The sequence below is a fragment of the Penicillium waksmanii genome (assembly GCF_028829765.1).
Source record: "Penicillium waksmanii strain IBT 27052 chromosome Unknown utg000004l:1.0-5674109.0:1.0-5678898.0, whole genome shotgun sequence".
NCBI classification, from domain to species: Eukaryota; Fungi; Ascomycota; class Eurotiomycetes; order Eurotiales; family Aspergillaceae; genus Penicillium; species Penicillium waksmanii.
In genome coordinates this window covers 2,056,778-2,077,625 of record NW_026643251.1, presented here as the reverse complement: position 1 = coordinate 2,077,625, position 20,848 = coordinate 2,056,778, and the positions used below count along the sequence as shown (strand labels likewise).

General features: G+C 51.0%; 4 protein-coding genes across 4 annotated transcripts; 1 reads left to right on the top strand and 3 right to left on the bottom strand.

The window, feature by feature from the left end:
• Positions 1–2,398: 2,398 nt before the first annotated feature.
• On the top strand, positions 2,399–10,395 carry N7481_003581 (uncharacterized protein; the record flags this gene model as incomplete). Its single annotated transcript, XM_057262800.1, has 6 exons — positions 2,399–4,038; positions 4,113–4,233; positions 4,311–4,631; positions 4,690–5,296; positions 5,350–9,037; positions 9,099–10,395. 6 exons carry the CDS (start codon positions 2,399–2,401, stop codon positions 10,393–10,395), a joined length of 7,674 nt encoding a protein of 2,557 aa, XP_057124461.1.
• Positions 10,396–10,894: 499 nt separating this feature from the next.
• On the bottom strand, positions 10,895–12,560 carry N7481_003580 (Zn(2+) transporter ZRT3; the record flags this gene model as incomplete). Its single annotated transcript, XM_057262799.1, has 3 exons — positions 10,895–12,268; positions 12,328–12,458; positions 12,509–12,560. 3 exons carry the CDS (start codon positions 12,558–12,560, stop codon positions 10,895–10,897), a joined length of 1,557 nt encoding a protein of 518 aa, XP_057124460.1.
• Positions 12,561–14,080: 1,520 nt separating this feature from the next.
• N7481_003579 (putative RING finger domain protein) lies at positions 14,081–15,351 on the bottom strand (the record flags this gene model as incomplete). The annotated part of the gene is made up of 3 exons (XM_057262798.1): positions 14,081–14,394; positions 14,476–14,734; positions 14,800–15,351. 3 exons carry the CDS (start codon positions 15,349–15,351, stop codon positions 14,081–14,083), a joined length of 1,125 nt encoding a protein of 374 aa, XP_057124459.1.
• A 786-nt stretch (positions 15,352–16,137) lies between these two features.
• Positions 16,138–20,632, bottom strand: N7481_003578 (Arf family guanine nucleotide exchange factor SYT1; the record flags this gene model as incomplete). Its single annotated transcript, XM_057262797.1, has 4 exons — positions 16,138–18,902; positions 18,964–19,400; positions 19,558–20,304; positions 20,352–20,632. The coding sequence occupies 4 exons, from the start codon at positions 20,630–20,632 to the stop codon at positions 16,138–16,140; spliced, it is 4,230 nt and encodes a 1,409-aa protein (XP_057124458.1).
• Positions 20,633–20,848: the final 216 nt, after the last annotated feature.

Genomic DNA, 20,848 nt, shown 5'->3' with positions numbered 1-20,848 from the left:
AGCCTCGTATTGGGATGGTGTCAGGGCGGGCTAGGGCTTGGCGATGGGGCGGCCCCAGATTGAAGAAGGAAGCGGATGTTGTAGATACGAGGTGGGTTTGAATAATGATTCAAACAAAGCCAACACTAACCTTGGAATATAATGTATTAAACACGGGATCAAAACAACATTGGCATCCTCAACCCACTAATCATCCTCAACACAGCCCTTGGCATGCTTTGTGAACCTTTTATGTCACTGTTTCTATATGGCACAGTCCAAGATTTTTTCTTTTGGCCCTCTACTGCCTTGTAGAGAGCTTCTTCCGCTCCGGGCGATTTGACGATTTTGTTTCTCGCCATTCTGAGTCATTATAAAGAATTGAATGTGTCTTGATGCATTGGTCCAAGGGTCGCGGCACGGCCCTTTGCTAGTTCGTCAAAGGTAGTTTCCAAAGTTTTGAGACAACCGTCATGATTGGGTCCAAGTGTTTCTCGCTGGCTCTGACAGAGCTGGTAGGTAGTAGATTCGAATTCCTTGTACTTTTGCTCGGCGCGGTATACCTTCGCGAGGTTGTCCAAAGAATCAAGCGTAGACCCATGATTTGGGCCCAATATCTATTTCTGGCTCGCGAAAAGTCAAGTAGCACCATCTCCAGCCTCGGGAAGCTTTCGAAGTTTGAATAATAACCACCCAAGCCATCTCAGAGATTGCCAGGTGCTTTTATGATCTGGCCCGTGTAATATCTCCCGCCTTTTGACTGCTTTATAGTACTACTATTACTAGTAACTCTAGACATATAAAATCCCAATGTGATCAAGATTATCTAGTAGGTAGTACTAGTAGTTACTGATCAAAAGCCCACCCATTTCCTATTTCCCGTAGATAAACACTAGAATTTCTGCTCGCCACCTGGGCACATGGCTCGACTTCAATACACTATGAGGGATACCGGAAGAACATTTATGAACTCATGCTAGTTATCTACGGTTTAGCAACAGGCGGGCATCGTAGCTGGGCTTGAACTCTTTCGTAAAAGAACGACCCGTTGAACCAGCTTTAAACCTCCCAACATCCGGTTTCTGGCCGGATGAGTTGCTTCACCAGACTTGAAATTACTCAAAATAGGAACCACGGACGTGAATCATGCATGGAAAGGCGATGCGAAATGATTTTCACGCGACATGCCATAAGTCTCATGTTATCCGGACGGGACAGGAGGAAAACATCTTCTGTCTAGCGCGCATGGCTTCCACATTCTTTCTGGCCGGGGAATGTCATGACATAAACCGCGACATTGCCCATTGGCTCGACGAATGTGCCCGCGTAGCGCAGAGTGACGGCCAGCTTTTGAACAAGGTGATCTCATAAAGCGGTCGGGACCATCGGATAGAAACCGATGTCCTCTTGGAAACTGGGGAAATGATATCACTGCTATACAAACCATGGATTCAAATGTAGCTCGAATAGAATCTGTTGGTTGATTTCAATGAGATATGATAAATGGGGAAATAATTTCCAGAATGACTAACAGCCGATCGTCCACTGAGAGGCGACGAACATCTGCCTCAGCGTTGTGGGGAGAAGGAGTCTTTACGTCACGCCCCGCCAACTTTGCATCTACATTGTTCATTCTCATGTTTAGCGTGCCATTGTTTCTAAGTAGACTCTATAGCACAGAACTTAACAGTAATTCCACCTTCGTCATTGACATTTCCATTTAATTTTTCTGCAGGGAGATGCTTGCATTATTGAACAGTAAATACATCTAAATTATTTATGCATTGACACGTATGATTTGAATCAGTATAAGTTCAATTTCAGTTGGTTCAGTTACTCGACCTATAATACTCCAAGAGACCATTTCTACGCTAGAAAGGCAACAGCAGTGAAAACACAGTGACGAAACCCGAAAGCTAATCTGTATACAAAGACATCACCTGGCCGCAAGACCCACCTATCCCCTCGATGCCATCCCTGCCTTCCATGCCTTCGAGCATCATCGACTTCAATTCACCTCCTGGTACTGACTGAATCAGCGTCCAATATTGATTCATCCATCCGCATGCGGTCCTTGGAAACAGCTTCAAATCAAGGCGTGGTTCACTCCCGAATGGATGAAGCCGAAGTTCCACAAATATACCCCCTCAATTGCTGAATTGCCCTATGGAATTGCATAGGCACCTTTCGGTTTCTCCGAGACGAGCCCATGATGCAATTATGAGGGGTAGCTCATTTAGCTATTAAGACTGCTTGAATCTGGATAATCTGCTTTCCTTCCCCATCTCCTATACTCATGACAACTGAACTCAACGACTATATGATAACTATTTTCTATTTTTAATCTTGACGACCACGAACATATCTTATTTTTTAACTCTATTTCTGTTCTCGATACTAAATAACAAATAACACCATTATGGCTTCCCAGCAAATTCAGGGCGAAGCTCAGAAGCACGGAGAGAATATTGGCCTTCGTGTTGCCCGGAACCTGGGCAAGCGCATGTCCATAGGCAGTGGCTCGAAAAACACCACAAGCAAAGAGAGCACTGACCAGACTGGAACTGATCAGCGTGCTATCGATAAGGACGAGCAAATCAAGCAGGGCACTGGCCAGAGCGGCATTGGCCAGCAGGCTGTCGATAAAGGCGAACAATTCAAGCAGAGCACTGGTCAGGGTAGCACTGGCCAGCAAGCTCTCAATAAGGGGGAACAAGTCGAACAGAGCATTGGTCAGAGTGGAATTGGTCAGCAGGCTCTCGATAAAGGAGAACAAGTCAAGGATGAAACCAACCAAGGAAACTTCAGCAGTGCCAAAGGTCTTGCAGGAAATGAAGGAAACACCGAGGACGTCGTCAGTGGGGGAGATGCTGCCGGTGCTATCGGTAGTACCGGATCGAACACGGAAAATCTAAGCCCAGCAAGTGCTGAAGATGCTGGACGCCGAATGTTTGGCAGCATTTCAGTCGGGCCACCGGAGCCCAACGACGATATTCGAAGAGGTCCTATCTGGCCGGGACCCGGAGACCAGAGGCAAACAGGCAATAATGCATTCAAAGGTGCTGGAAGCAGCGCCACAGGAGGACTGAGCCAGGAAAAAATGAAAACCAGTCAGGCACAAAGTCAGGGCCAGGGTGTTGGCAGATCGCCAGGTGGAATTGCTTGGGCTCAGGATGATTTGGGCCAGCAGAATTTGAGTCAAACCAAAGAAAGCACCACCAAGACCACCAACCAGACCTATTCCCAGACAAGTGCTAAAGGATTGGGGCAAGATCAGCAGCAAGGCCTGAGCAAAGAATCGAGCGCTCTTGACCCAGCTAACGACAATTTCCGCGCAAACGAAGCCGGAGGAATTAGCCCTACCCAGAAAACGATGAGCAACAACAAATCCGAAGGGCAATACGGCGCCATGAAAGATGATGAAGCCAAGATGAGCGATGCAAGTAAGGACAAAGACAAATCTTCCCCAGGCCATGGATTACTGGGCCAGGCGAAAGAGAAGTTCAATCAGACTTTAGGAGTCGGCAGTCAGAAAAAGAAATCGACCCCTGGCCAGAGCAAGTCCAAGCAAGCTAAAGCCGGAGGAGCAGCTGCAGGTGGAATGGCTGGAGCTGGACTCGCTGCACAAGGAAATAGTGCAGGCGGAACATTTGGTGGTGGTGGTGACTCTATCAGCGAAGAGTTCAACACCATATCAGGTATCAGTGACGATGTCTTCAGTGATGGAGCTGCTGGTAAGACTGCCGCCAAGGGAATGGGCCAGGGTCTTGCAGGAAAATCCTCTACCCCCACGAGGAAGAGCGATATTGGCAAAGGAATGACCGCAGGGAAGACCCCACAGGCCTCCAAGCAGTATCAACAAGGTGGAAAATCAGTTGCCGCAGGCCAGGGTATCAACAAGGGAAAAGGAGCCCTGGGTCAGGGCACATCCGACATGTCCACCAACCCGATGAGCCAGAACCTGTCCAAACAAGGCGGTATAACCATGGGAGGCATGGCCGCCATGTCTGGATCTCCAGCTTCTGATAATGGAGCATTTGGAGGCTCGGGGGGGCCGAGGTGCCGGTGCCGGACTTGCTACCGGTGCCGCTGGCATTGCCGGGGCCGGAGCTCTTGGAACTGGTCTTGAGCAGGGTGGAAGTCAAAAGGGCATGGGTCAAGCAGGTATGGGTCAAGCAGGTATGGGTCAAGCAGGTATGGGTCAAGCAGGTATGGGTCAAGCAGGTATGGGTCAAGCAGGTATGGGTCAAGCAGGTATGGGTCAAGGAGGCTTCAGGAGTGAAGAAGCCACCAGCTCGACCACCGGTGTCTCCTCTACTCGTGTCGTGCAGAACCTAGGTGGAAGTGGCTACCGAGTTACCATCTTGCAAGACAAGGTTCAATCCGTGACGCAGAAATGCAAGACTCAGCTGGGCCTGTCTGCAATTGAGATCACCCAGCGTGGCCCCACTGTCGATGCTTTCTTCGATGCTGTGGCTGCCGAGCGCCTGCGCTGGATGCCCCGCGACGGAAGCCGACTGGATTGCAGTCTGAGATGGGCTTCTCGCCTCGCCTATGCAGTTGATGCCCTGCGTGAATCAGTCGGAGCCTTTGCACCCGGCGCCAATGAGGCAGCGAAGATGATATGGGGTTTTTTGATTCTACTTTTGGAGGTGAGATACTCTTGACCTAATGGAAGTTCAAAGGAGTGAATGCTAACGATGAAAATAGTCTGATATTGACAACACCGACCTCTTCGAGAGTGTCTTTGGCAGATACGGTCGTGTGGCTGTTGGCATTCACCTGCTGCTTCAATATGAAACTGCTTATAAGTCATCTCCCGAGCTTCAGCCAGAGGCGGCCGCCATGTTTGCAGATCTCCTCGAGATGATCTCCACCACCTCGTCCAGCTGTATTGAGGGCTTCAAGAGCAAGGAGTCTGAGCATGTCACCGGCCATAACGTGGATTCTAGTTTTGTGATCTACGCCAGACGCTACTCTACCCACTGGAATGCAATTGTCGAGTCTGCTACCTCCAAGGTTGTCAGGCACAGCTCCTTGATTTACTCAAGCGCGGAGCTGGGAAGTCTTCGACAGTTCCTGGGAGTACAGGATCGTCCTCTGCAATTCATTCTCGATTCTCGCAGCCACACTTTGGTCGATGGCTCCTTTGAATGGTTCAACAATACTCTATATGACTTCACCATTGGCAAGTCTCCTGTCCTGCTCATGACTGGTGGCCCTGGTGCTGGAAAGAGTGCTATGTCACAGTGGACTGTGGAGCGCTTGCAGGAATCGGCCGAACATGATAGTTGGAATGTCATTCCCTACACTATTCGTGAGTTTTGTCCAGATTAAATCATCTAATCAAATTACTAAACTTTTACCCAGGTGCTGATATTCCGGTCGCAACACTCCCTCTGCGCATTTTGAAGGGCGTTCTGCATCAAATGCTAGATCACAGTGTCAGTGACAGGGAAATACAGGAAGCTATTCTTGTCCAGGTCGCCCACGCTGCTCAAGCTTCCATGGATGGTGCGTTCGAGTCGGAGGTAGAAGAAAGCCTCTGGAAGGGTATTCGCGCTGGATTGGCCTCAAATATCCAGTACATGTTTGTCATTGATGGTCTCGACCAGATTAAAGGTGGCGATTCAGACGCCATTGCCTTCTTGGAGAAGATCACGGCCGTTTTGGACGAACAGAATGCCGGCTCGAAGATGATTGCCTTCACTCGTCCTCTCAGCTCGAAGCTCAGTACCAGAAACATTGGACAGTTCACGATCCAAAGCGCCCAGACCCACGCCGACCTCTCGGCATATGTCCACAAGATGCTCTCATCTGGCTCCCACTTCGAAAACTCGAAGGATAGCCAGCTTCAATCTGCTGTATCTGCCATTGTCAATCGTTCCCAGGGATCCTTCAGCTGGGCTGAGATGGCAATTGCTCATGCTGGCCAGCAGAGGAATCCGGCGCAATCAATTTCGTCTATCCAAAGCTTACCTCAAACCATGCCGGAGCTCCTAGACTTCCACATGAAGAGTCTAGATTTGAGCCAGACAGAGACTAAGTCGATCATGGCCTGGTTGGCCGCTGCCGAGAGACCTTTGCTGGTGGAGGAAGTCGAACAGCTCCTGGCTGTCGACGCAAAGGGACCAAGTTTCGTGTCGCGTATCTCTCATATCGACTCTGCATGGGCCACTGCTCTTCGACCTCTCGTTATGACCCGTGATGGTGTTGTCTCTTTCGCGCATACGTGTATTCGCGACCATGTCATCAAGCAGGCCAGATCTGTCGGTGCTAAATCGCCACTCAGCCTGAAGGAGGCCCATCATGATCTTCTGACAAGGTGTCTTGCATGGGTCCAGCTGAGTGTTCGTGAAGAGAGCGAAATCTCAATGGACAAACTGAGCATGGAGGAGCGCAACCGTCTGTTTGATAAGTATTCTGTGCTGGAATACACCGCACGCTATTGGCTGTCGCATCTTCTGTCGTCACCTCTAGTCACAGACGCTGGCGAATTCCAGTTCACTGCCAGCTTCAAGAAGCTTCTTCCTGTGACTGTCCTATTTGCTCGCCTCGAGCTTACGTGCAAGGAGTCGCAGTTCACTCGGTCCAGTGTCCTTGAGCTATATCGTCTCGCGACTGATATCCGACGCCTGGTCCTTGGTGAAAAGTCGATGGCGCTCCTGCAGAGTCTGCTACTTAGCGCTCGTGTTTCCAAATTGGCACATGCTAGTCATGCAGAAGAGCACTGCTATGATGCTTGGAGACTCAGCCAAGAGCTTCTGGGACAATCTGACAGCATCACTTTGGCCTGTGCCGAGATGATGACACAGTCATTTACCGAGAGCGGAACTATGACTACCCAACAGGAGGACATTATGAAGTATCTCATCCTGACCGACACCGAGGTCACTGGCGTGGAGTTCAACCAGCGACTGAAGTACCTCGGAATGATCGTCAGTACATACAAGACGCGCAGCGACAATCAATCTGCTCTTGTGATCTCCCGGCAATACTACCAGCAGATCCTGGTCAAGTATGGTTCCAGCTCTAGACAATCGTCCGAGACCGCCGATTTCCTCACTGGCCAGTTCTCGAGTACTGGAAGTGACGAGATGAGCCGCGATATCGCACGTACCAAGTACGACAATGTGGTTCGCACCATGGATGTCACCGACGAACGCCGCATCAAGTACGCTCTGTACATGGCTCAGCTCTACGAGTCACAGGGTGAGAAGGCCCAAGCCCAAGGAATCTTGTCAAATCTCTGGGCTGGTCTGAACTCCCGTGACATCGACTCCGTCGATATGATGGACAAGAAGGCCAACGTCGCTCTCGTCTACTATCAATTCCTGCGTCGCCAGGGCCGCAATGACGAGGCTGAGGTGATCATTCGTGAATTGGTCGCCGACCTTGAGGTTACTGGTATTCACTCCAATGAGATGATGCAGCGCGTGCAGCTGCTTCGTGCCGAGACCCGCGAGATGCACATGTACAGCCTGGATCGGTCTTTGTCTATCCTGATGTGGAATTACTACAAGGAAAGCAATCAGGAATATTCTTCCGATGCCGTCGAGCTTGCTATGTCTCTAGCCGAGGAAATGGCAAATACCGTGTCTATCGAAGACAGTGTTTCTCTATCTGGTCGCGACCGCAAGCTGATGGTTGAACTGTTGGACTCGATTACCTCGTCACCCAGCAATATCTCCGTCTCCACCCTGATTCTCTGTCACAATCTGTCGAGTATCTATGTACGTGAGGAAGATTGGTCCGAAGCTAGTGAATGCTCAAAGGCTGTCCTACAGCACGTCTGGCCTACCGTCGAGCAGGCCGAATCCCAAAAGAAGATCACGACTGAGTTGGCACCTCCCGTGGCTGATCTGGCTCTGGTCCTGGCATATTGCTATTTCCGCAGACTTCATCTGGATCAAGCTACTATTGTTTATGAGAATGCCTTTAGATTACTCGTTGCATCTGACAGAGTTCCCGTGCCTTCGGTTCTTGCTGTGGCCAAGGCTGTTGTTGAATTTTACGAGACAACCTTCCAGTTCACCAAGGCGTTGGCCCTGCTCCATTCAGTTAGCAATTTCCTCACCAGTCGTCTGGGAGAAACTCACAAGCACACCATCGAAAATATGTACCTCGAAGCTGCCCTGGCGACCCGGTTGGAGATGAACCATGAAGCCAAGAGTACCTACCAGCGCATCTACAAGTCAACCTTACGTGGCAGTACCATCGCACCCGAAGGAATGGAAGCAGCACTTGCGCTCATTGTTCTATACGAGAAAGAGTTGCAGTGGGGCTCTGCTCTTGATGTCTACCGCCATGTCTGGCCTACCCTTGTCATACATGAGCAAATGACCGTCTACGACAGGATGCAGACCGAGAAACTGATTGAAAAGGCATACCTCGGCTACATGACTATTCTGACGACACACACGACGAGTACTGAATTTTCCGAGCGCTACAAGGTGGCATCTGAATATGTGATGACCTGTCAAACCGTATACGGACCCACGCACCAAAAGACTCTGAGCGCGACCCTGCTCTTCGCCGAACTATGCGAGTCCAACCACGCGTACACAGACGAAGCCATCTCGCTGTACAAGAAGCCCCTGCAAACAAGCGAATGGGTTCCCACTTCGCAATCTGCAAAGGGTCTCGACCAGATGACACAGCCTCTGCCCATTACGCTGAAACATAAGCTGGCTCAGTTGTTCGTTCGCAAGCGTGATTCTACAAGTGAAGCTCGCTCTTTGTATACCGAAGAGTATCAGCTCGCCAAAAAGACCCAGGGATTCTTCTCAACAACCACCCTCTCTTGGCTCCGCGAACTTGCCCTTGCTCACTCGCGCCAGGGCACGCCTACCTCCGTGCAGCAAGGTAATGCCCTTCTCCACACATACGTGACAGACGTCCTTCACGCCGGCGGAGAAACAGACATGATGGCCGACTGGGCTCGCAAGATCGCCGCCATCTACCTTGAATGCGGCTTCATCGAAGGTGGCAACAATGTCCTGAGACGAACTGCGTCACCGCGTCGTCTACGGATCCGAAACCAACGCCATGGCTCTGGGTGATCGCCGCGACGCAGTTTTCGTAGCAGCATTCGAAGAAGCATTTGGACGCCGCACCAGCTACTCGGAAATTATGACCGAAATGACCCGTGAGATGCAAACCCAACAGGCATTTTCGAAGAACCTGTCTGGGCATGACTTCGTTCCGACGCTCATTGCTGGTGATAATCTGGCTCGCCTGCAGACGCAGCAGAATCGCACTCGTGCGGCGAAGGATACGAATAAGAAATTGTACGAGTACTTCTGCGCTACACTCTCTGCTTCCAGTATTTCTCAGAGAGATATCGTGCAACAGTTCTACGGCATATGTCTCCGTGAGGTCCACAGCGAGAGCTACAACATGAACATCCTCACAACGACTACCAGCCTTGTCCGAGACCTCTGCAATGAATCTCGCTTCCAAGACGCAAGCGACGTGACCGGTGTCCTGCACTCATTCCTCCATCTCACCGACGGTCTGAACAGCTACGAGAGTATTCTCGTCGCGACACAACTCTGCCTATACCTGAGCGGCCACAACGCCACCCGTTGCCAAGACACAACAATGTTCAACGAGATGTCCGTAAAGTCGAAGCTCCTCCTACAAGAACTAATGACGGCATCAAAATCGATCGGCATCGAGATCGTCGATCTCCCTTTCACCCAGCTAAACGACATAATCACCCTCCTGGGCGAATACGAAATGTTCGACGACCTAGAGGCCATCCTAACCCAACTCTGGACATCAAGAATCGTCCAACGACTCTGGACTCCGGACGTGGTTGTCTGGATTGGCCGACGACTCGTGGAAACGCGTTTCTGCCGCGGCTCCGTCGACTCGGCTATCCAACTTTGCCGCGATATCTGCTACAACTTGCGTCAAGTCTGGGGAAGCTGTGATCCCGTCACGCTGGAAATGACAAAATTGCTCTCTGGGCTTTTCACTGCGTCTAACGATCATCAATCTGCCGCAACACTGCACGAAGGCGTGTTGTACGATTTGCTCAGTGACTCCGATGCTACAGATCATCCACGTGCGGCCGATACAGCGACGCAGCATATGGAGTTGATGCGCCGGGCTCAGTTGCGTCTTGGTGGTCCGCATACTTCTACTAGGTCTTCTGCGCATGCGGATCTGGTTTCGCAGGTCACTGAGCGCTTTGGTCTTCAGTCTGAGCAAATTAAGAGTGTTGGGGAAGCGAATGGTGGAGAGAAGTTTGGCGTTTGGTCGAAGCCTAGACGCTTTAGTATTGATGTTGAGGACTTGGAGGATGAGCGTCAGAGTGACACGCATCATAATCATCTGCGTGAGTCCAGTGGGGTTGGTTTGATGAATGGTAGTGGGCATGTGAGGAGGATTTCGGTGCAGGCGCTGTGAGGGAGAAGTATACCAATAAGTTATAATAACCCTTTGATTGTTGGGTGCGAAGGATCTGGAGTTTGGGAGTTTGGGATTTATAAGTAAGATATATTTGTCGGAGACTAAATTGTCATGATATCTCCTTAGTCTGAGTTCAGTTAATGCTACTATTTCATGAAAAACTCGTGCTTTCCAAGGTTAGCATCAAGTATACTGCTTAGTAGTAGATAAGGAAATTGGAAAAGGAGAGATTTTTATAAAACAATCATAATTCGTTTAATGGAGTATTGACAACAGCTGTAAAAAGCAACTCGAGCACACCGACAATCATGTACCTGGTCCACATCGTGTGCATCATGTTAATGAATAAAAATGTGTATGCACTTCTGGAACTCCAGCAAAAAAGGATACAAGAAAAAGCCAAAGCAACGCCCAACCATCTTTTTCGTGATTTTTTATGCAATGTGCAGCGCCAATTGTATGCAAAAAGAGTGTCATCAATCTAGGGTAAGGCCATTTAAGCTGTCAAGGCAAAGCTCACGCCCATGAGTCCCATTCCAGCGACAGCAAATCCAATACCCATGCTTCGGTGATGTGTCAAGCCTAAGCCCTCGCTGAAAAGGGAAAGAGCAACAGATGTCATCACGCCGGCGGTAGCAGCAAACATTCCGCCATAAACACCCCAAGATGGGCCATGGGCGTCATGGCTGCTGCGTCCTGCTCCCCAAATCCATAAGGCTGCGAGACCGGCGCCGGCGGGCTGGCTAATACCGCCAAGCAGACTGGACCAAAAAATGGCTTTCCAGCGGGAGTTGAGGGCCAGGTATAGTGGTAGAGCCATAGCGAACCCCTCCACGATATTGTGAATAAATAGAGCCAAGAATACTGTAAGACCGAGAGTCGGGCTGGCGTGGTTTGTGGCGTATGTAATGAAGCCCTCGGGAAGTTTGTGAAGAGCAATCGCGACGACGGTCTGCAGACCAATGGACAAGAATGCATTTTGCGGGACGTGATGATGGTGTGTACTGTCGCCAGCAATTTTGGACACATCTGGGTTGGCGTGATCATGCGTATCGTCGGGGTGATGGTGATGATGAGTGTCTACATCGACATGGATGGTATGTTCAGACTGAGGTTTTTGCGGTGGAGACGAGGAACAAGAGCTGGCGGTATGATGAAGCGGGTGCTGAGAAGCAATCGCGTCGTAATATCCGGTATCAGAGGTAGTTATAAATTGTTCGGAGGTCGATTCAGCCCCATTTGCGCATTCCGGTTCTAGTTGTACGCTATTGCTTTGGTGCTGTGGCACCAGCGAGGCATGCGTGACTTCGTTCGCACCTGCAGGCGGCGGGCTTGACTCCGGAGGAAATACCTTGGTGCATTCACGCCCACAGGTCTGGGAGAAGCCATAGCATGGTCCATTCTCGTCACAAAGGGGCTTCACACCGCCCACCAACGCCGTGATTCGCCGGGTGAGCATTGCCTGAAGCGATTCCCGCTTTACAGAGTGCGAGCCCACCGGGGTACGCTGTAGGACTGCCGGAGTGGATTTGAACGAGTGGCCCAAGTTGGGGGGTCGCAAGAGGGGTGTCCGCTCGGTGTTGCCATTCATATCATGGTGGTGGCGGTGGTTGTGGTGGTCATGGTGGTCGCCTCCGGCAAGATGGGTCTCGCCGCGCTCGGGATCAATTTCCGCGCCACCGTGACTATGCGCGCAATCTACCACATGCGACGGGATGAAGCGATGAATGAAGCCGGAGAGAAATTGGATGATAATCACACCTCCGAGGAAGAGACTGATCAAAATATAGGCCGAAGAAGTTGGGGAGAAGCCGGCGCGCGTGAGGTAGTCCTTGGAGGTGGGGAGCATGCTATACAAAGAGGTGAAGAGCTAGTGCTGGTAAGCGATGCGAATATGTTGGGGTAATGTCTCAGAAATGGGTTACTCACCATCACACCAGCACTGAGACATAACGAGGCCGACAGGAAATTATTACTGTTGGCGATTTGGAAGCTCTTGTGGTGAGTGAGCCGCCGCATCACCAAGTCAACGCAAATGACAGCCGATCCGAGGACACAAGCTGGAGGGAGATCAGTTGCATACATGGGAACAAAGAGTAGTCAGACTCACCAACGCCTGAGACGCCGCTCATGACCCAACCCCGCATATCGTTGGAAGCCATGGCGAGTGCGGATGGGGACAAAGAAAGAGAGGAAGTGAAGAAGCGGACGAAAGAGGAAAGGTTGAATGATGTCAACGCCCGAGGCTTGGCGGTCAACGTACTCCGCAGCAACTACAGTATACTTCAGTGTACTACTGCGTATAGTTATCCAACTTATAGTATAAAAATGGGAAGAAATGTAAAATATTTGGATGGGAGAAATGGGGGAACCTTGGAAACTCAACCGATCGCCATTCTTTCATTCTCAAACTATTATGATTGGGGCAAATATATTGGCAACTCTCTCAAGGTCCTCAAAGGCCCCCTCCGCATGCAGCCACCCCCCCCCCCTCTCCCGGCGCTTTTCGCGCTATCGAGTCAAATTAGCCCCTGAGAGATCATTGGGATTACTAAACACAGAGAGGAAAATCGCGAGAGAAGTTCCAGATGGTTTATATATTTTACTTTTATTATTTATACTATAAGTTTCACTTCTATATAGTATATCGTGTAGTCCAACGTGGGGGGGCCTCCACCCTCAAGCTACCACTGTAGATCTTTTGATCCGTGGGGGTAATAATACTACTAGCCCTTACGGGACTTGTAGTATCTAATTTTATTTCATAAATAAATTTCCCTCTTTGGGCTATCGTGGTTCGTTGCTGTAGTGAGTCGAACTATGGGACTCAGGCTACCATTGCAGATCGTTTGACCCGTAGGGGCAAGCAGTCATCTGGGACTTCTCCTAGATCTCCAATCATTTAATTTCAGTTATATCCTATTTTACATACTAGTATTCCCGGAAGAATCTCAACATAGCTGAAGTCTATCAAAAATCTAGCACGATCGAGGATACTTTACAATAAGGCAAGTCGTGTTGATGAAAAGAAGCAATGGGCTTGTCTGATAGTTGAACGAAGATTGGTGTTTGTTGCAATAAGCAGTCGCTCCGCTTACTATTTATTACTTGCTCTCAAACACCTGGTCATACTCCTGGGACTCAAAAGTCGCACCTGGGGCCCGAAGATCTTTGGAAGACTGAAACTGGCCTGCTCCCGCTGATGCCTGCATAGCTCTTATTCCAGCGTCATATATATTCCAGTGGATACCAGTTGCCAGCAGTCGCTCAACTACATGAAAATGGCCACCGGTTGCTGCTGCTTCAAGTGCCTGAGTCCATCTAGGCTCATTATCATGATCAGCATCGACTTCTAGTAGCGGCGGTGTTGTTGTTCGTATTGGGAGGAAGTGCTCTCTAATTGGCTGTATAGGCGCCTATGCAAGCACTGCTTGGAGATCTAAGCCTCACAGCGCTCGATCTTGGAAGCTCTCTCATCCACTCAAAAGCCAACGATGTTTTTCAGTTTCTTCTGGGTGGTGCTGCTAGATCGTCACTCAATTCCAACAGGACCCATCGTTCGTTCTACTAGCACACTGGAATGTATAGGTGGGGACGTAGTGAATAAGTAGCGGCCTTTGCACTAGTATATTCAAACTCATGTCTACTGGTATAATTCATTAACACTTCATCCAGAATCGGCTCAACACTGAAAAGCAACACCAGTCTTAGTAGCCACATTCCCACCACCCCCAGCAAAGCCCGTCCCCTCAGAGCTAACCTCAACAAGACCAGGTTTAACACCATCCTTATCCTTCTTCTTAGACTTCTTCTTCGACCCATCCGCATCCTTAGACTTCTCCTCACGAGGCGTAAGATCCGTCTCACAAACATAACACAGTACCAGTCCGTGTTGAGCCTGTTCTTCTTTCGAGGCATGCGGATCCAGGACAGCGTGTGGAGTCATGAATTTTGTGACACATGGTTGGCAGATGACATGACCGCATGGTTTTGTGACTGTAGATAGTATTCGAATTAGCCTTTATCCCCTCAGAGTTGATAAAAATCAATCAATAAAAAATTGAAGAAGAAACATACGCATAGCTTTCAACCCATTACTAAGATTCTTCTTACAACTCGGACAAACGCGAGAAACCGACCCATCAGAACCCTTCTCCTCAGTGAAATGAACCTCGACCAACGATTTCAGCGAATAAGTATGCTTATGCGTCTCGGAGGACCCGGGACAAATAGGCGCCAATTTAACGGCTTTGCTGGCAGCGATTTCATTGGCGTCGGTATTTGGCGTTAGGGATGGAACCCAGAAAGATGGGAGGGCGGATTTGCTGGATTCGGACTGAGGCAGCGTTAGCATAGAACTCGCTTAGGGTACCGTAACCCCGTAATGTGGTTATAACTCACCTTCTCCTTCTTCAACTCATCCCTCAACCTCTCCCTCTCCTCTCGCGCAACGCGCGCCATATCCTTCTCATCCAATTCAAAAACCTTCCTCTTCACACCATCAACCTCAACCTCTCTCGCCTTAAATCTGGCAATAGCCTCCTCCTCCTCCTTCACATTCCCAGCTTTACGCTTCTTCCCCGCCCCACCACCCAACCCCATAGAAACAAGTTCAAACTCCCTCAAATCCTTAGCCTTGGCCTCATCAGCCATGCGCTCATCATCTTCCGCAATGCGCTTCTTCGCCTCATCACGCTCCCGCTCGCCGCGTTTAATTTCCTGCCTTTGCGCAAGTAGGTCGGCGATAGCGCATTCGCGACAGAAGAGGTCGCCGTTCGTGGAGCAGGATACCACTGGTGATCGGGCGGGTTGGAGACAGAGTTTGCAGGATGCGAAGGGGAGGAAGGAGTCTCGGCCTATTACGCTGCGCTTTGTGCCCCATGTTGAGCGTAATAGGCTTCTTTCGTAGGATGTGAAGTGTGGGAGGGAGGTGTTGCGCTTTGAGTGCGCCATTTTGTTTAAGTTTGTGTTTGGGTAGAGATTTTTTGGCGGTCGTTGTGGTTTGGGTGAGGGGTAGTAGTAGTGTTGTAGGTTTTTTTCGAGTTGTTTGGGGGATTGGATTGGATTGGATTGACGAAGAGCAGAGTTGAAGTTTAGATGGATGGAATTGGAATTGGGATTGGAGACGGGACTTTTGCGGAGCTTAAGTGGAGTTTGTGCCGTTGGCAGCTTTCATTGGTGGATATCTTCACCGCCTGGAGCTACGCATCATCGGAGTATAACTGGTCAAGTATTGGAGTACATATCAGTATTTGATCTCTATACGGAGTATTTTTTGGAAGATTATGGACTTAAGTCACATTGACAATTGGAATAAGCTTTTCTTTTGTCTACTAGCCTGAATCCTATTAGGAAGGCCAAGCACGAATTGAGTGATCATGACAGGGATCGAGGTACACATCGCACTGCACTGCATCACATCACATCCATCACATCGAAGGCTTGACTTGACTTGAGAACCTCAAACAACCTCAACTGCTACTCTGAACACCACAGATAGTAAAAGATGAGGCGAAACCATAGACGGAACAAAACAAATTGTAATCCCGTCGCACCAAAATGCATTCCCATGCTTTCCATGCATTGCAATGCACAGATCAAATGAACCCCGTCCGGACCGAAACCACGAAGAGAGAAAGAAAGAGAGAGGGAGAGGAAGGTAGGGGGAAAGGAAAAAAAAAGGCAATCAGGCTGTGAGAATGAGAACGAGGAAGAAAGGCAAAAAGAATCAGAGATCGATCAGTTCCAGCCATCGTTCAATGCAAAGGGCCCAACGGGAAATAGGAGTTGAAGTGGAAATGGGGGTATAATCGTCATAAAAAACAGCAGATCAAACGGATTTCGAGCTATACAATGCGTGTCGATCGAATGGTAATAGAAGGAGAGGGCCGAGAGCCGAGACCCGTGAGTGGTGACATGGGCTACACACCCACGGCTTGTTGTCGAAGGCTCTCCGATGATGGAGGCGCACCTAGGGGATTTGACGATGGAGACGGTGCGCTGTGGGGTGGGGTAAGGTGGTGGTGATTGAGGATGATCGTTCCGGAAGGCGATTCGGGGGGGATCACTGGCGACTGTTTCGTCTGGAGCTACATCCTGAGAAGGTCGGGGTAAATCCTCGTGTGCATCTTTGAAGAAGTCGATCGGCTCGTCGTCACTGCGCATGCTGATCCCAGTTGTGGTGCTGACGCTGCGGAAGGATCGAGGTCGGCCGTCTGGGCCTCCTGATCTCACCGACTCGCCGCTACTGAGTATGTTCGGCTCGGAGGCTCGGGGTTCATCGTGCGGAGTAGGCTTCCTTAGCTTGAGACGTTCCTCAGGAGACATGTTCTGCCACTCAGATCCGAAGGTAACAACGGAGGCCTTTTTGCCGTGCACGGTGAAGCTAGGTGTCTTCCGCGAAAGGCCGCCTTCATGGGTAGTGTCATCGTCTGATAGAGGCCCAATGCTGGACACCGATCCGCGGCTCTTTTTGCTGTGGGTGTGCGAGTGGTGCCGATTCATATGAATATGAGGAGATTCACGCAGTGAGCGATGCAGGCTGCGACGGACACGGCTGGGCCTGTCACTTTGAGATACTTCGGATAATTCGTCTGGTTTATCCTCGCTGTCGGCTTCCGGTACAGTTGTTGGTTGTTTCCGTGGTGGGGGAGAGCCACTCAAATCCAACAACCCTGTTTCTCGTAGCAGGCGTTCCTCGTCCTCGTCCCAACTGGCAGGGGAAGTGAGCCTGGAGCCTCGAGAGTTGAGACTGGCACCATCAAAGCGGCTAACGCGGCTAACCACCGAAGCCTCACGCTCAAGTTGCACGTCTGAATCAGAGGCCTTGCCTTGGTCGGAAGCGAGGGCAATTGAGAGCGGGCGGCCAACACGAGCAAAGTCAGATGAGGTAGTTGATGCGGGGAGACTAGGGCGGCGCATCTCATCGACCGAGGGCTGTTTGAGGAGGGCAGGGTCGAGGGGACTTTCCACAGCCGCTGTTGCCGCAGTAGTCTCTTCCGTATCATGGCTGGACACTGTATGGACGATACTCGGCGCTTGTTGGATACTATGCTGAATACTAGGCTCGTATTTCACCGATGGACCGGAGACCGATGCCATACGAGCTGGAATGGAACTGGCCGGCTCATCGCCAAGCGACGCCGCTCGCTCCGGAACAACGCTCTCATCCTCGCCGAGGTCCCGAAGAAGAACCTCTCGGTAGCACTTGTTGCGCCAGATGTCTTGTCTAACCCACTTAAGCTTGGCGGCCATGCGACCCGCCGCCATGATGACACCCTCACGGGCACGAGGATGAACAGGAGTCAGTATTTGCAGATGTCGTGCATTCCGCAGAAGATCGTCAAGCTGCCTCTGCGTGACGAAGAGCTTCTCATTGGTTTCCCGAATCTTCTGGCTCATCAATTGACGACGGGCAGCAACAAACCCTGCCACAATATCGGTGTCGATGCTGGGCGAGGGAGGTTCCTTGTCCGATGACTGTTGTGACTGGATTGACGAGATGGAGTTCATTCGCTGGCTCTTGCGATACCGTTGACCCTCGTAGTTCGTAGCGATCATGCCCTTAGTACGAACGCCAGTAGTTCGAAAGGCGGCGGCATAGTTGAGCTTCGAAATCCAGTCATTCATCTCGGTTTCTGAGGCTGCAAGGAAGATCTCTTCGATCGCATTGCGTCGCACAAACGAAAACGCATGCTTGTGCTTCTTGTATTCCGTGTCCAAGAGCGCCACGGCATCGTTGGTCGACATGATCGCATCGGGCTTGAATTCGGCAAGGGGAGGTCGGAAGACCATAGTTCCCTTCCGTCCACCCTTCACGTACGCATCGTTTTGCGCCATGAGCGAGCGTACCCAGGCGACATTGCGGAAGAAGTAAAGCTGTGAGAAGGTGAGGACCGCGCCCCATTCCTGCCACGGAGATCGGGCTCGCTTCTTCCTCGGGTCTTTTCGCCAGAGAAGACCGACCTTGGCGACTTTAATGTCTACCAGACCGGGATTGGAGTCGGCAGAACTGTCGACAACCCCTTGCATGAAAGCATCCGGGCGCGAGCGGAGAGATATGATCTGCAGAATTCCCGACTTAGTGAAAGCCTGGTGCAAGTCATCGATATCGGGGAGCCCGTCGGTTCCAATGTGATTGTAGGTGTCCTCCAGTTCCATGACGTCTTTCAAGGTGGGCCTTAGGGAGCCGAGTTTGCTATCGAGAATGAGTGTATACGGATCCACAGGCTCCCTGGATACTCGTGACAAATGCTCGGAACTTGTACTCTTGAACAGAGCTCGTCGTGGCTTGGCCAGATTGCGTTCGCGCAGATTTGCATCCTCGACGTGGATGAATGGAGTGTACGAGATGTTCTCATAGAAGCATTCTAATATGTCATCAGAGATGCCCTCGCCGCGGGTATTCTTCACATAATCGGGCTTTTGCATCTTCCGCTTGTTGTTCTTGTTGAAAACGTCGGTGTGGAGAATCAAGATCGAGAATGCGATGAAATACGCCTGGTCTGAAACATAGTTAGTTTAGGAGACAAGGGCTGGAAGCGGATCATGCCGCGGAAACCATACCAGTGGTTGCAAAGATACCGGGGTTGCACTCGTGGTACCTATCTGCGAATGCTTGGAGGAAACGATCGATTTGCTGCGTTTCTTTTGGTAGCTCTACTTCCATCAACAGCTTCCGGATAGACATGTCGATAGGGTCGCCAAAGTAGTGGAACCCTCGCATGTATTTTCTGAGGGCAACTTTGAAGAATTCTTGGTCCGACTGAGCAAGGATACCGGCGATAGATCCCTTTGGCAGGTTTTCTTCTAGCTTTGTGAGATAGCTGGCTGGCGTATCATCTTCCTCCCGCGAAGGGACTTGTGGTAACTCTGGCTTTGAAACTGGAGTCATTGATCCGGGGCCGCCAACACCAGGGGAACCATGTCGAGGGAATGGGGGCTCAGAATTCTGACGCAAACGCTGGGAAATATTGAAAAGATCGCCGAAGCTCTTGCGGCCACTGGTAGAAGTCGAAGTACGTCCTGAGGATGCGAGGTATGGGACGGGAGATAAATCGTCCTGATTCTCGGCCACCGATCCCATTGTTGATGATCGACCGCGGCCATTATGAGACGGATTGGACCGCAAGGAGCGAGCGGAATTCGTGGAGTCGTTACGGAAGAGTTGCGGGGGGGACCGAGGAGGCTAATCCGATCGAGGAACGTGAAGGGGAGGGAAGAGGTGAGACCTGGTCGTGATCCACTGAGCCTTCGGACTTGGGAGTATCGGCGGAGAGCTTTGGGGCGGCGTCCAGCGCGCGGCTGCTGGGGGTTGGTTTCGGGGGAAGTGGGAAGAGGGGACTCCTGTTGCGCTTGAGACGGGGTAAGCGGAATCGCTTGGCACTAGATGTAGAACCGTGGCCTTCACGAGGAGAGTTGGTCTGATATGTAGGGGCTTGATCCCCATAGCTCTGGTCTGACCGCGACGATTCAGAAAATCGGGGGTCCACGGCAGAGGATCGATTCGAATCAAAGGGTTGGTCCCGGCTGCCACCTCGGAGCGAGTTCGTCGAGAGTCGCCCGGGGGTCTCAGAAGTTGTTTGGAAGGTCGAAAGGCTCGAGTCGCCGATCTGGGAATCAGTCGAGCCCTGGTTCTTGCGAGTCTGTTTTGATCTTGGATGATCCGTTGAACTCCGTGATAAATCCTCCATGGATTGTTTACGAGAGGATGGGCGGAAGGAGAACTTATTCCGTTGTTTTACCGGTTGATCCAATTCATTGCTCGTCGGGGCAGTGGTGATGATCTTCGGAGGTGGTAGAGAAGGCACTGGAGGAGCTTCTTGCTGGGCTTTCGTGTAGCTTTTTGAAAGCTGGGGGTCGGAGGCATGGCGTAGTCTCATAAAGCTGAAGCGTTTCCTCCGCAGACTGGAGGTTTCGGCGGAGGAGGAGCCGGCAAAGTCGGACCGGTCTACCGCATGGCCATGGCCATGCGGTAGACCCCCCCTGCTCGCCAGGGATCTGGAGCCCCCCTCGCAGCATCGGATGGACTTTCAAACTCGGCTTGTTCGTTGGGCGGAGAGAGACCCGGGAGACGCGGAGTTGACTCGGAATATCGCGGCTCAGTGGACGGCGGGGAGGGACGAGGGAGATGCTCGCTGCGACGACTTTGGGGTTGGGCGTAGGCTTGAGGGTCGATAGTGCTCTGGCGCTTGGAGCTACTATCGGCGACCAGCCGCAGGCCTTTCCAATGCATAGCAACGAAGCACGAGGACGGTAATCAGACCCATACGGTGTGCCTTGGAGAAGGTTGGGAGAGGATAAGTTGGAAGGAGGGATCAATGGTGCATGGCGACGTGGAGGAGGAATCCAGAACGCGGTGGGATTGAGAAGAGTGGAGTGGGCAAGTGTGGAGTGGAGTTGCGAGGGTCCGAGTCGTCAGCTGGCGAAAAAGGGGAACGCGGCAAGGGGA